The sequence below is a fragment of the Triplophysa dalaica genome, chromosome 25, assembly GCF_015846415.1.
Source record: "Triplophysa dalaica isolate WHDGS20190420 chromosome 25, ASM1584641v1, whole genome shotgun sequence".
Taxonomy (NCBI): domain Eukaryota; kingdom Metazoa; phylum Chordata; class Actinopteri; order Cypriniformes; family Nemacheilidae; genus Triplophysa; species Triplophysa dalaica.
Window position 1 is genome coordinate 6,118,850 of NC_079566.1, and position 15,168 is coordinate 6,134,017.

General features: G+C 37.1%; 1 protein-coding gene across 1 annotated transcript in view; it reads left to right on the plus strand.

Annotated features, from left to right (window-relative positions):
* The window catches only part of vps50 (VPS50 EARP/GARPII complex subunit), a 118,034-nt gene that overhangs the window by 95,082 nt on the left and 7,784 nt on the right, over positions 1-15,168 (plus strand). The window contains exons 24-26 of the mRNA XM_056742010.1: positions 3,118-3,214; positions 4,717-4,875; positions 13,133-13,254. Coding sequence (XP_056597988.1) covers positions 3,118-3,214; positions 4,717-4,875; positions 13,133-13,254 — 378 coding nt within the window. The remainder of the gene's footprint in view (positions 1-3,117; positions 3,215-4,716; positions 4,876-13,132; positions 13,255-15,168) is intronic.

Below are 15,168 nucleotides of genomic sequence, written 5' to 3' on the forward strand. Positions count from 1 at the left end.
AATGATTTACCAACCTACTTTTTATTGTTATTTTGTATTATTGTACAATTTGAAAGAATCTTCACAAGAAGCCTTTTAAAACCTTAAATAACAGACCAATGTTTCTTATGCTTTTTAACAAAAGACGTGGTCACTATGTACTGCCGTTCTGTGAACAATTCCTAAATAAATATTTAGTAGTGTTCCACGGTAGGAACAGTTTGCAGGATTGGAACCACATGAGGGCGAGAAAAAAATCCAGAAATGTCATTCTCAGATGAACCTTTCCTTTAACTGGTGTCATATAGAAATGTCATTGTTTTGAATAATAATGCATTAAAATTAGAAATCAACCAGGTGGCATCCATATCTCATATCGTATATCTAACTGTACATTAGCAGCAGAAGCAAGCTGACTCTCGCAAATGAATGCATTTACATTATAGAGCTGGTTGACTTTTATGAGGTCTGCCTTGAGCTGTGGCATACTGTTGCTAGGTGATGAGTTCCTAACTCCTGCACCGCGGTTCAGCCGAGCCTGTCTAACCCAATCAGTCATATTATCAGTGTGGCTGTCATCTAATCAGCGAACCCCATTAGTGCTTGCTTTCCTCCTGATAAGTCAACAGAGGCGGGCCGAGCCTGCATTAGCGACAGCCCAGGAGTTCATTTCATTAAGTGATGTGATGCTGTAGGGGCTGACGGAAGCTACCTGAATTTTCACAATAATGCTGATGAGACGTCAGGCCTCAAAAGCATCGTCGTTGCTGACCCTTTTTTATCCGACTGCATGTTCACCAAGACTTTAAGTCTTCTCTCAACAACAGCGAATACTCCCTGGGAATTCAGACTAGTTGAGCTGCCAGTTTGATCCTCCCTGCGGTTGACTTGGAAGCAGCTACGTCGTGGCCAGATGGCGTTCGTTTTTTTTGGATTAGATTGAAAATGAAAGAAGATTAAGCGTCCAGAGTTTAAGCGTCAAGAGAAGGGTCTTCACCGCAAGGAATAGGTCGCCTGTTGCTCAAAACGAAAGTGTTCCAGAGGGTGACGGTCTCGGCTCCTGCCCTTGTGAAGCATGTGCATGTCCAGAATGCAGTACACTGAAAAGCTCTGTTTATCTTCATAGAGTCAGTACAATCCCTTATTTGCTCCCTTCACTTCCTTATGGAATACTCAATGAAGGCCACAGAGTTTGAGCAGAGAGCAGCATAAGCATGTGAATAATAAATGAAAAAAAGTAGGTGTCTCGTTTTTTCTGAGAGCTGTATTTATACGCCCTACCATATGAAACCTTGGTTATTATTACACCCTGCTCTTTCTGTACCATACCTTCAGTGAGGAAAATAACTTTTCAACTCATTTATTATTTAGTTTTTAATAATGTTAGAAATGGGACTAAAATAAGTGTTTGTTTACGTTCTTAAAGGGATACTTCAGCCAAGAAACAGAAATTCCCCATGTTTACTACATTCTAAAATTCCAAACCAGAGGCTTGTTTTTCTGGCAAATGACGCAGGCGTGTCGAACGTTCCGGTGTAGAACGCTACATTTTTCATTTTGTTCTAATAGGATACCGTCTCCTCTGTACGGAAGCTTTCGTCAATATCATTTGGTGGAAAAACAAGCCTCTGGTTCACACGCAGCTGAGGGATAACTGAAGGTAGACTTTATCGTTTATAGAGCTGACAATATGGATATCTCTCTTAAACAAACGCATAGATTCGCTTCTCAAGACCTTTGTTAAGACCACGGGGCCGTATCGAGCAGTTCTTTGATCAGTGGATGGACTTTTTGGAGCTTCAAAAAATGGCCCCCATTCACTCCCTTTTTACCACTTGGAACAAAAAATGATACTTGGTAATGTAACTCGAACTGCATTATTTATCAAGAAGATAGTCAAATTCGGTTAGGATGTCTTGAGGGTGAGTAAAACATGGGGAAATTTTGTTTCTTGGCTGAAGTATCCCTTTAAACTCAAGCCCCGCCTTTGATGCAATTTATCTCGCATGTGATTTGTTCTTTTTTTGTCATTTACTTCTTTCCTCTGATCATGATTATTTTTTACTGCATGTGAGTGTGAAAACCCAGCTTTTTTATGTTCAGTTTTCTACATAAAATATTTTTAGCTTATTAATCTTTAATATTGACAGAGGAAGGACGTTTTAAAACCACGTTTTCAAACACTAGCTTCTGATATACAGTGACGTTAACAAATCTGATCCAACGCTGGTGCAGATAATCTATCCTATAAATAAAAACACATGATCTATTTTTGTCATTTTTATGAATTTGAAGACTTTCTTGAATTATGCAACTGTAGTTTGTATTTCACAGTCCAAATACCTTCCAAATATAAATAATCATTATACAAATAGCACGTGATGAACACACAGATTTCAGCGAGCACAAATGTACGAATGGCTTGCAGGAGTTTAATTAAGCGTGTGACAGTAAACATTGTTTAAGAGCTGCTTTTTTCATTACAGTGTTTTCTGTTAGAAATCTCCAATGTATAGCTTACAAACCCTAATTTCTAGAATTTATTAGATATTATATGCAAATATTCAGCTCAAATTCTTAACTGAATACTTATCGCTCTATGTGAGCTTTCATTAGCATATATCTGTGGGTGTTGTGCTGGTGGGTGGGCACTGAATTCTATGATGGTCTCAGTTGTGCACAGATATTGGCAGCAATGAGAATCAGTGATTTTTAATTACTGATTCATTCAGTTTTTTTTTCTTTCATTTGAAGAAAAATGCCAGACACCTGATTTCTGTAGTGCTTGGAGTTGGTTTACTTTAATCACATGAAAAAATCGCATGATTATCAAGCAGTTATATTCACATTTATAATCCACACCAGGAACAATTCATCTTATTTAGATCTTGGTTTTCAAATGATTTTACTTTTTGAGGGTGTGTACGCCGAAACAGCAAAACAAAATTAATTCAACTGTCTAAGAATTATGCTAAATTATAAACATTTCTAGTTGTATTATAAGACCTTAAAATAGAAACCTTTAAAATGCTAAATTTGATCAAAATCCGTTCTGTTTCTTTGGGGGTTCAGAGCGAGCGTGCCACAACAGACCTGCAGAAACCTTCTCTAATCTCGTGTCATTTTTTCTCCCTGTAGAGTTTTTCTGGCAGAGCAGTTTGAGCTTCTTCAGCCCCATCTCGACACTATGATGCCTTCAGCCAAGAAGCCTTTCCTCCAGCAGTTCTACTCACAGGTCTGTGTTATCAGACTATTTATGGACCTGACCTTTTCAGTCTCCCCCATGAGAGCCTTTTCAATTCCCCACTTGCCTGATCTAGGTTCCCAGCATCGTTTTTCATTTTACTTCTCTTATATGATTTAGAATCACTATTGATGAGCTCTAGTCATTTGGTGTGAAGGGTTTTACGATATAAAACACCTGTTAATGGACTGTAACTATATTAGATAGAATGGAAAAATGAATGATATTACAGTGCTTTGCAAAGGTTGACACAGTTCTCCTCTGTTATAGTATGTTGACCTTCAGAACAATTGAAACATGTCCTAGCTAGTACACTATTCTCAGTGTTTGAAAATGTATACACTGCTTGACAAATGTATTAGACCACCTGTGATTAAAAGAGAACAAACTAATATTTTAGGGATCTGTCAAAAACTTAAAACTAAAAATATTTTTTTTATTTACTAGGCAAATAACTGAAACAATGAGATAGTCTTTATCCATGCATAATAACCCAAAAACTAATATTATGGATGGTGTCTTTGGCCTTGATAACAGCTTGCATTTTTGCTGGCATTGTTTCCCACAGTCTGTGGTGTTATTGATGCTGTTATTGGGCATCTGAATAAAAAAAACTCTTAAACAATCTTACTCTTAAACAGTAAATTCAAACATCATGGATAACAACAACAATTATATTTTAGCATTACAAATACAACTGTGAGTAAAGATCTTAAACATAATAGTGAATTAAACATTACAGAAACAAAAACAAATATTTTGGTAATCACCAATACTGTGAATTTAGGTCAGCTGTGGCACATACTTACATTGGTTGTCATTGGCCTAAAAAAAATTGTTAAGCACTGTATGTATTGATAAATAAACAGGTTTTTATAGGTTAAACCTCAAAGTTTTGTTGAACATAGTGACATATTTAAGTTAAGAGCTATAATATTTTGTTTTTTTTATTGAACTTCAGTGATTATATTTTATAAACCATTTTATAAACCTAGGGTACGTGTGCGTTTATATATTTATTTTAGAAAAGCTATTTTTCAAACATTCAATAGCCGTTTCAATGTTGTCCCTCTGATAAACAGCCTGATTCATTAATTGTGACGTTTTCTTCAGAAATATGATGAAGTTAATGATTCACATAAGTGTGAGTCAAAATATGTCCTTATATAACTTGTTATTTTGAGTTTTTAATTAAATCAAAATAATACAATTCTGTGTTTCATTGCTTAGAGCTAAGAGTGTCATTAAATTAATGGTGCTTTTGGGATTCGAGGAACTTTCTAAATCAGGAAAATGTGGAAATGAAATATAGTTCTGTACACTTTTGCCAGGTGCATTTCGCATTACTGTCATAACTTCAAGAACTTTTATTTCTTCAAACAACTATCTATTGATTGTCTTTGAATTCTAAATGTTAAACCCCCATCAACCAAACTCAAGCTGATGCTGTCGCACTGTTTAATTTGATCAGCTCTTCTCTGTTTCCTCTGCAGACTGTATCTACAGCCAGTGAACTCCGAAAGCCCATTTACTGGATAGTGGCAGCCAAAGCCATAGATTACGAACAGATGCTTTTGCTGATGGTGGGAGTGAAATGGGACATTAAAGAGATAATGTCACAGCACAATGTCTACGTGGATGTCCTTTTAAAGGTAATGTGTTTGTGTGCCTGTGCAATGGGTTTTATGTGCCAGAGTAATGGGTCGTCCGCATTATCACACTAAAGGGGTGGTGGCAGTGGCGGTTCTATCCTGGATGGTGCTCTGGGCGAAGTCCCCCATTAGCGAACCTAACCCCCCTCCTCAAATGCTGCCCCCCTCCAGCAAAACGTCAAGATTTTGCGCTTGCTTTCACTTCCAAGATATAAATAATTCAATTTAAAACTAAACAGTAAATCTTTGCCAAATCCCTGACCTGCACTCTTTGATGCAAAATGACCAGATACACCATTTTAAGAATTGTGTACAGCAATGGACGGTTAATTCTGATGACAGTTAGGCTGTGTTTACATTTGTCATTATCATGCGACCTGTATTTGGATTTTGTCCACATATACATTGAAAAGACAAATGTAAACGCAATTCTGATGTAAATGTTATCCGATCAGCCTATCTTGATCCAAAGGTAGTCGAGGACGCATTGTGATTGGATCTCAGTGTACTGTAAATGCAATCCAGCCAGTTTATCTACATTTACCGGTACAACTTCACAGAAAGCCCACTATCATTATTCTCACTCGTCTGTGTGAAGCCTGTCCGGAAAGTTTACTCTTGCTCCTGAACTTTGCACAGTCGATTCCCACGAAATGATCGTCGTTTTATTTTGAAACAGAGCTCTGAATACACCATACATATCATGTACAAACAGAAACAAGCTTGTATTGTGTTGCTAATAGCTGATGTCAGTAAGCACTAGGGGTGGAAAAATATATCGATTTGATGATATATCGCCGTCCCTCTCCGTGCGATACGAGAATCGATACACAGCGCCAACTATCGATCTTTTAATTCATTAATAAAACAAGACGCTCTAAATGTATTTCCAAGCGTTCTTACATCATGGCTCCACTGGGTGGCGCTTAACGCGCAAACGAGGTAAATGTGAACAAGCTAGTCTGAGAAAGGATTGCGTGTAAAATAAAATGTGCTGTTAGGCAGATATCTTGATGTATCATCATAGACTCGCCAAACAATACATCGATTATCGTGATACCACCACACCGTGATATTATCGGTATCGTGAATCATGTATCGCGATCCGTATCGTATCATGTGATTTCCACCCCTAGTAAGCACGCCATTTTGGACATAAACCAAAGAATCAACCCAAATAGACGATAACGCTGTAAGTGATCGCTTTTGATCATAGTAACATAGAAACACGCCGCAGCTTGAATATGTGATGGTACGGCTGAGGTGGTCAAGTAGAATAGCTTGTGTAGTTTGACAAATATCCTCTGCTTATACTTTCACATACTGTTTAGGAGAATTTACCATTTTAATAACTCCAGCTTTGGAAGCCACTTGATGTTGACAAGTGTAGACGCGCTGTGTCCTGATTGTCTGAAGATCCGATCTGCTTGTTCAGATCACAGAGATCGGAATTTAATGACAAATATAAACGCAGCCTAAGACTACTGAGGTGTTCTTGAGACATACTGGTACACTTAAAAACACTTGTGTAAAAACAACACATTTTGTGTTCAGTTAAGGACAGCACATTCATTTCTTGGGACAACACGGTTTGTGTTACTTTCAACACAAAATATGGTAACACATGTTCATATTTAACACATTATATGTCGTTATACTCCATATAAAAACTCATAAGGATATACATACATTGATTTTCTGCACGTTTCTTCTCTTTTCCTAATCTGAGTGCCAGGAGGTCTTATTTCTCGTCTATAATATTTGTTGATTTAGAAGTTCTCTTGCTCACCTCCCACCTCACACTTTTGAATGAGATGAGAGATGTGTTCAGCTTTCTGCAGCGCTTCAGACAGATCAGCATGTGACATCATGATTGTACCACGAGAGCTATTAGAAAGAATACGAAGCTGTCTGGTTTTGAAGAGTACTTACGATGAATTCAATGTCATGTGTGCTGATCAGCGAGAGCGCCGCGGCAAAACATTTAACACCCCTCCCTGAGAGGCGGGCGCACTCCTTGAGTCACGATAAGTTTAACTGACAGCATGGCGACACAAAATGTTTTTAGCGTGTCCCGCTAATGAGCAGCAAAATATGATCACCCTGCTAAATACCGCCCTGGGTGGTGATGGGTGCACAGATCAGCCAGTTCTATTTATTTATTTATTCTTGGCTGTTCCTTGTAGTCATTTACAGCATGGTTTGTTTAGTTTCAAGGAAACTTTCACGCCTCATTGGCAGTACAGTGCTGTCCTGTCTGATTCACTCATCTCCTGTTTCACATCATAGGAAAAGAATGGGCCGCGATCGAAATGTGCAGCGTCAAAATGTCACTGTCAGGAGGTTACGTAGAGGTCTAAAGGGTGCAACACTTAACCGATAGTGACAAGCGTTCCCTCAAACACTCACTGGAGTGACAGATTGAAGAAGTGCTGGAATATTTGTTTTGGCAAATCTCCAATTTTTTTTTATTTGTATACCTGTAAAGAAAAAAGTGTTTTTCTCATTAGCGTCGATGTCCAAATTTGCTGTTGTACTTTTTAAATCATTTAATACTGTGTTTCTAAAGTTGTAAAGCACTTTAATACTTTTGCAAACATAAAGGGGTACTAATAATAATAATGATTAAATCATTCATAATTTATAAAGTAATAAAATGACGAAATATGGAGATGGACAGCAGTGATATGTTAGTAGATTACAAATATTGTTTTATTTTCATATTGTTAAACCAACACCGGACTAGAGTCCATTGACATCAATTTACTGTTCTACCTCCGAGGTTGTCTATGAGAGTTTTTTTTTAAACACTAAGGATGGCTTTGCTGTGAAAATCCAAAGAATGTAACTAAATTTGTATTAATTTCATCCGTCGACTTCATGTTGATGAATCACGTTGGTCCGCTCGTGTCGCTTTGGAGTGTAGGATGTAGACAGATGTTTTGTGGCTAATGTACCACATCTCACAGATTTTTTACACCATTTTAATGACATTTGAAAAAGCAAGTTTCAAGACAACCTCAACACTACAAGACTTTTATTGACAAGAAGAGGTTTTCAATTGTGTTCATTTGTGTAAAATGGGGTTGTATAAAACACATATTTACCTACGTTTGTACAAACACTAAAACGCAAAATACTGACGTATTGACGACACATAAAATGTTAATTATTTACAAATGAGCAACTTACAAATGAATCCTTATGAATGTCGTAATTGCAGCATTAACATTTATTTTGTTATATTGTATTTATTTGTCATATCAATAGCATTATGTTGAACTCGTTTAGAAGAAATAAGACTTTAAGCTCTTAAAACAAATAACATTTCTTTAATCGTTTAACCATTACTTATCATGTGATATTAGCTTTTTTTCTGCCATAGGTCACATAGACATTTTTTCTAACATGCTGTGACTGACAATAGAACCATAAAATACACCATTAACGCTAAATAATTATGTCGTGTTTCTGGTAAGGTGTGAAATGTGCACTTCCACAGAGTGTTCAGGAAAATAATCTGGATATTTTTAGCGATTGACAACTTAAATTCTGCTCTGTTTCTCACACAAAACTGTTGTTTTCCTGCCAGAGAGGACTGCGTCTGCAACTGTAACACATCGTCATTTAGACTTCTTTTGGTATTTTTTTTATAAATTAATGATTGTGATTGCACTAATCTATCTGTCAAGTTTTTCTTTATACTGTACATATTTTTAAGAAATGTATGGTTAGGTTAAGAGGTAGGTGTAGGATTTGCGACTATAAAATATATTTTTAATGCGATTTTCCTGCATATTTCAGTCTATTACATTTTATATATTTTAGTCTTCGCTATAAAATGGGTAGGTTTAGGTTTGGGGGATAGGTTAAGGGGTCTAAAAGTATAAATCGCTTTTCGATACAATTGTTGAAACGCACGGATACACATATCTTGTTGAGATACATGGTTTGAAATATTTTAAATGTACCAATTTCTACGTTTTAAAAGTTTTCATACGTCCAATTTCAAGGTTTCAGCATCAAAATAAACTGTACGTACAAATTCCTACGTATAAACAATGATATCAGACCGGTTTATAAGTGAATACATAGAAAAGTAACTTGGGTTACACCCAAATATACATCCAAACAACTTCATTTCATTATCGCCATTTGATTTAATCGATGATCAGCTAAACTTCACGGATCATGTTGCCAGCAGCAGGTGGTCCTTCAGATTCATCCTCTACAACATAAGACTAGAGCACCACTGGTTCTGCACCCCGATATATCTTCACTCGCTAATACAGACCGACAGATCCCTGCGCTCTGCAAACGAACAGCGTCTTGTAGTGCCATCCCAAAAAGGGAAAAAATCCCTCTCACGTACCTTCTCTGGATCTTCCCGCTGCTACAAGATCTAGAAACACATCTCTTCCTTTAGCACCTGACCGATTAGGTATCTTTCCTGCTCTTTCTATCCATTAAATAAAAATTGGCTTTGTATACTGTGCTAGGCTATATGAAACTAGTTTTACTGTGCTTTCAGGTTGTTCCAATTGCTTCCATTGTTTACCTCATTTGTAAGTCTCTTTGGATAAAAGCGTCTGCTAAGTGACTAAATGTGAATGTATTGTAAATGATTTCCGGGCAAATTACAGCGCCGTCGCAGAAGATAAATTCTCAAGTGAAATGAAGTCTCCGTGTGAAGTCATGTGCGGTGGACCTCATGATGTTGAGCACATGCCCGTTCACACAGCTGTGAGTTTAAAGTGAGATTATTCAGGTTAAGTGCTCCTGTGGAGAGACTCGTGGGATCTCAGATCTTGAATGGAGGCCCGGGACAGCTGTCATTGCCCCACGTGTGTCACCGTTTACATGCGGCATATTAAAAACGCTACTTTTGTATTATATTACAGAGTGGATTTACTAAACCAAACAAACAAGATGCTCTCCGTGAGCAGTCTTGATGTGTGTAGTCCTTGAGGATGCTGCAGTAGATGGTATGGTCCACAATTTATTCTTCCTCTTCTTTGGTTCTTTGCCTAATGACTGTGCCTTATGAATTCCCCCGGATTGAAAGATCATAGGTATTAATTATTTGTCAGGATGTGAATTATTGAAACAGTCGGGCTCTGGGAGTCAAAGAGGCCAGTTGGAAAGTTTCTCGGTTAAGTACCGCTCAACTGTCCGCGTGTCTTCCGTAACCTCTCCTCATTAGCCCGCATGCATTTTGCATGGGCATAGCGAGAGATTTGACTAGCTGACACATACATTGAAATAAAGAGGCTCACCGAGCAGATGGGATTTCACAATTGAATTATCTCTTTGGCTTATTTGCAGAGGAAGCACGCCGAATCCCAAAATATGCATAATCATGTGACGGCAGGGCGTATTTACATAAGTCCTGAACCGAGTGGTGAAGTTTCAGTTGAAAGCTTGGCTGCTAATGAAGAAGCGATGCTCACCTTTGTGTGCCTGTGAAGTCATGTGAAGCCCGTCTCTCCCAGCGCCGTCATTTTAACCCGCCGCCAAGTGTGTTTGTCGATGCCAATTTCTCTGAGTTTGCCAAGCGGACTGAATTAATCATGTAAGTGTGGAAATACTGCAGTGAGTCACTCTTTCTTTTTATAGACAGTTGAAAAAATGATGTTCAGGTGGCCGGACCGATAAAGGACATTTGCGTATATCTGTTACGGTTTGATAATGGTCACCGGCGATAGGCTGCATTATATGTTATTTGTCTCTAACTGTTATGGAGTGCGTGAGCAGTTTGTTATTTGTGTAATGATATATTATTTTCTCCTCTGGTTAGAAACTGAATTAAGGTTTCAGTCCGAGGCTTGGGCAAACTCTCGAGGTTAAATTCGTTTTTTGGGATTGTTTTTTTCTGCAAATTGATTTAAATGGCAGGTCCTTTATACATGAAAAGCCTTTATCCGTTTACCTTCATTATATTTCCGATATTTTCTATTATGGAACACCAAGTCGTAATTAAACCCCAAAATAGATGGAAGCATTATGAAGTCATACAGTTTTAAAATGCATAATGACTGTTCCCACATCAGAGATGTGACATTTTCAGTCAAAACTTGAAATTTAAATGATTGTATTTATTCCCAATATATTGAATCATCTTTTTATAGTTTACAAAAGCCCTCATGATAGAGGCCAGACAAAAGAAAATCAGTCTAAGCTTGAGCTTTTTTAAAAGCGGGAAATATACATGCGTTAAGGACTTGACAGAAAGGGACAGGTTTTTGAGAGACTACATATTTTATAGGATTTCTGTGAATAAAAAGGTGCAAACCAGAAGCCATAATACCCAACAAATGGAGAAGGGATGACTCTTCATAGAACATAAAATCGTTATTTCATTTTCATGTGAATTTGGAAACCTGACTATGGAAAATGCTTTTAAAACACATAAAAGCTTTAAAAACTAGTCAAACCATCAAATATTGACATTTGACCTGTCAGTATGGTGAACACCTTGGGGAAAAAGAATTTTAAAGTTAACATTTGCATGGAATTGCCCATTTACAGTAACCATTTACAGAATGAACCAAAATATGACACGTAAGAACTCCTTTTTCAAAACCATACGAAAAACTTAGTGTTTTACTGTAGCACTCCATCTAATGTTTTTCATTTCTAACATCGAGTCTTTTATTCTTGTTAGAAATAAAAAACCGCACGACCTTTCACTTTGCATTACTTTGAGTAATACTTGTCAATGACTAAGAGCAACAATCTGATCTGTTTGCGTTGTTTCTCATGTGAATTGTCTCTTTTTAGGCTCTATAAATTATAGTTGGACCCTGAAACACAGCTCAGATTTTTGCGGCCGGTACTTTCGCGTTCTTGTTAAACCCATATTTCTACATTGCAAGATAAACAGGATATTATACACTTAATACAGAAGATTAAAGGAAGGTGAATAACCCTGACAACTCGCAGCGTTTTTACTGCTTCTGGCTTTGCATCAACATTCAAGGTGCAAATGCACGGTACATGTAGTCCTTGGCTTTCAAATGAGCCATATGTCAGTGTGTTAAGAAACTTATGGGCGTGTTTTCCTGTCACAAGTGAAAGAGAAAAGGGCTTAAGCGCAGCTGAATCAACACCTCACTGAGCAGACGGCTTGTACAGCGCAGGGTTTTATACGTGGCATGGCTTTATCTGGACATGTGTGCAGAAGGGAGATTTTTGGGCTTGCAAATGTTGCAGGTTGAAAACCTGTTCGGTCAATATGGCACTTGGAGATATTTATAGGGGTTCGCTGTCTGCACGTCTTTGATTTTGTGATTCATTTACAGCTTTATTAAAGTTTTTGCGGCTTACTACAGTACATTCTACAATTTCTAGGCTGCAGGTCACCTGATCCAGATGGTTCCAACACCACCTTGTAAAAGACCACTATTAGACTGTATTAAATAGGAATGAGTCATGATTGTCAACTACTAGACTAGACGTCCATCAACCAACTAATCGAATATTGAGTTGATCTATTTTGTTTTAGTTTAGTTTTATGTTGTGCAGAATGAATCAACGAATACCGTTTTTTTCGGGTTTTAACGCTCTGTTAGCGTTTTGTGATTTGTTGCGTTGTTAGACCGTCAAACTGTTCGTGATATTTGTCTTTAAATTCCTTCCAAAGTTGCACTGCCAGAGCGATCAAAGCAGCGCTTGTGTAACAGTTTCCACCATCAACAATAAATTTCAAGACAATTGATGTTGGACTTCTAATAGTTTTTTAACAATAAACGTCCTGTGAAACGACCCTTGAGAAGCGTTTCTGATCAAAATTCTGCCTTATTATACAAGGCTTCCTGAAAGTGATAGCTCTACCAAAAATGAAAATTCTATCATCATTTACCCTGCCTCTTGTCATTTTAAAACTGCATGCCTTTGTGTCTTCCGTAGAACACAAAGGAAGATATTTTGAATAATGTTGGGAACCGAACCACGCCGGTACACATTCACTTCTATTGTATGGACACAAATCCAAAGCAAGTGCCGCTGTTCGGTTTCCAACATTTATTAAAATGCCTTCTTTTGTGTGCTGCGGAATAAAGAAAGTCATAGGTTTGTATTGACAAGAATTGGTGACAGAATTCTCATTTTTGGGTCCAATTTGGGTTGAATTCAAAGACATAGATTTGTGCATCCCTCTGTGCAAAATGGAGCATCCACAAGAGTATTTTTGGTCATAAGAAGTTGAGCGGTCATGCTAAATGTAAACATATTTTCACAAATGTTTTTTTTTTTGCAGGAGTTCGAGAAGTTCAACCAGAAGCTTGAAGATGTTTCGAAAATAGTTCGGATTCCCCTGCCAGTCTCCAATGTCTTATGGGAGCACTGCATCCGTCTGGCCAACAGGACATTGGTGGAGGGGTAAGTGCTCTGTTTAGCTGAACCAAACGGGTATACATGTGTGAAAAATTTGATACCACACAGTGTTTTCATAGAAATACCAGCCATTGCAAGGCACTCTGTTTATTCCTAAACAATGAGATTAGCTCGTATAAGCAGTTGGATCATATAGAGATAAATACAAATGAATTATGTGTCCTCTGGGTTGTTTAGCAAGTAAAAGGCATTATATTACTCTGTCAATACTTCTGTGAGTGGTGGTGTTAATGGAACTGGGAATTATTACAGTGCTTTCAACAGCGAGATGTTCTCCCAGTCTATGTTTGATGTTCATAGTAAACCTGATAATCTCCCGAGTAAACGCAGCACATTTATCCAGTGATCCATTTTTAAGAACATGCATTTCTTCACTTTTCACATTTACAGCAATGTCCCCCTCCCAAAGTTCTCCTCAAGGATTTGCCTAAATTTGTCTCTCTCCATATTGCCCCAAAGAATTCCTCTTGTTGAAAAGTGACCCCTGAGAATGATGTTGCCGACATGAGGGCTGGGATGTACTTGGTTTGTGCCAAACAAAGCATTTGGCTTTGATGCCAAAGAGATCAAGTACAGTCTCTTCAGACCACAAATGTTTCTTCTAAAAGGTTTCATGTTTTGTCACGAGGCTTAATGTCTGTCTTTTTTTCAAAGTGGCTTTCATCCATTCTTTCCAAGAGGCCGAATCTGTGAAATGCTAAAGTGGGTTTGACCTTCAAGCGGGTCCAGAAGTTTTCTTAAACGTTGTTCAACAGTTATATAATACACTGGTGCACCTTAAGATTGCATATTAATACCACAAAGGTGCATATTGGGACCAAATGTAATGTATAGAAGGTTTCATCAGACGCTTGCACTGGCCCCAAGTTAAATTCCGATCTATGTTTGGTTATATATATATATTTTTTTATATTAATATTAATTGATATTATTATTTTACTGTTTATTAATTGTATAAAAATGAATTCAAACTACTCAACAGTTATTGATTTACCTTTTCAAAGTGTACCGTTCCTGTGATGGATTTTATACCTTTTTTTGAGAATGTGAAAGTATTATTTTAAATCATCGCAAAAAACAGCCACAGAAAAATTTTAAAGACCACTCCAAAATAATTTATAATTTAATTTACTATTTATAGGTATGTGTTTAAGGAAAATTATCATTTTTGTTTCCTTTTGTGAACTAGTGACTCCAATTTCTCCTAAATTCAAAGTAAAATATTTTTATTTATTTATTTGCAATGAAGTGACACGAGACAAACTGGTTAAAATTACAATAAAGATGCCATGTTTGCAGATCTTGAATATTGCAAAGGAAACAATTTAATATATTTATATTTAAACAACACAATACTAATGCTTTATAGATTAATTTTAATATCAGATAAAAAATGTAAAAAAATTCACAACTTCAATGCATCTTTGCTTTTTTTCACATTGTTCATTTCCCACATTGCTGTTGGATGACTTAATGTCATTCCTGTGGTTTGTTTCTGTTGAAATTCACCAGACACTGACTGCACTGAAATTGCCACAACACTTGCAGAAATGCAGATTAAAGGCAAAACAGTAGTTACTACGAGTAAACAAAAGTGTACCGAGGAGCCTGTTTTGTTTTTCATACACTTCAGTATTTTTATTATTCATTTAAAACGTCGCAAATTGATGAAGTCATGCACAGGCGTAACAGCACTCTTGCTAATGAGAATTAATGACACGGAAACATCATATCAAGTTATCCCTTCTACTAAATAATGACCATGCAGTTGATTGTGACATTTATTATATGGATTTGTGGCTGTTGTTGAATTAAAATGTTGTAACAAAACTTTATTAATGCTTTTAAAAAACGGTTATTCCATATGCATAGCAACATTTCATGAAATAAAGTACATGT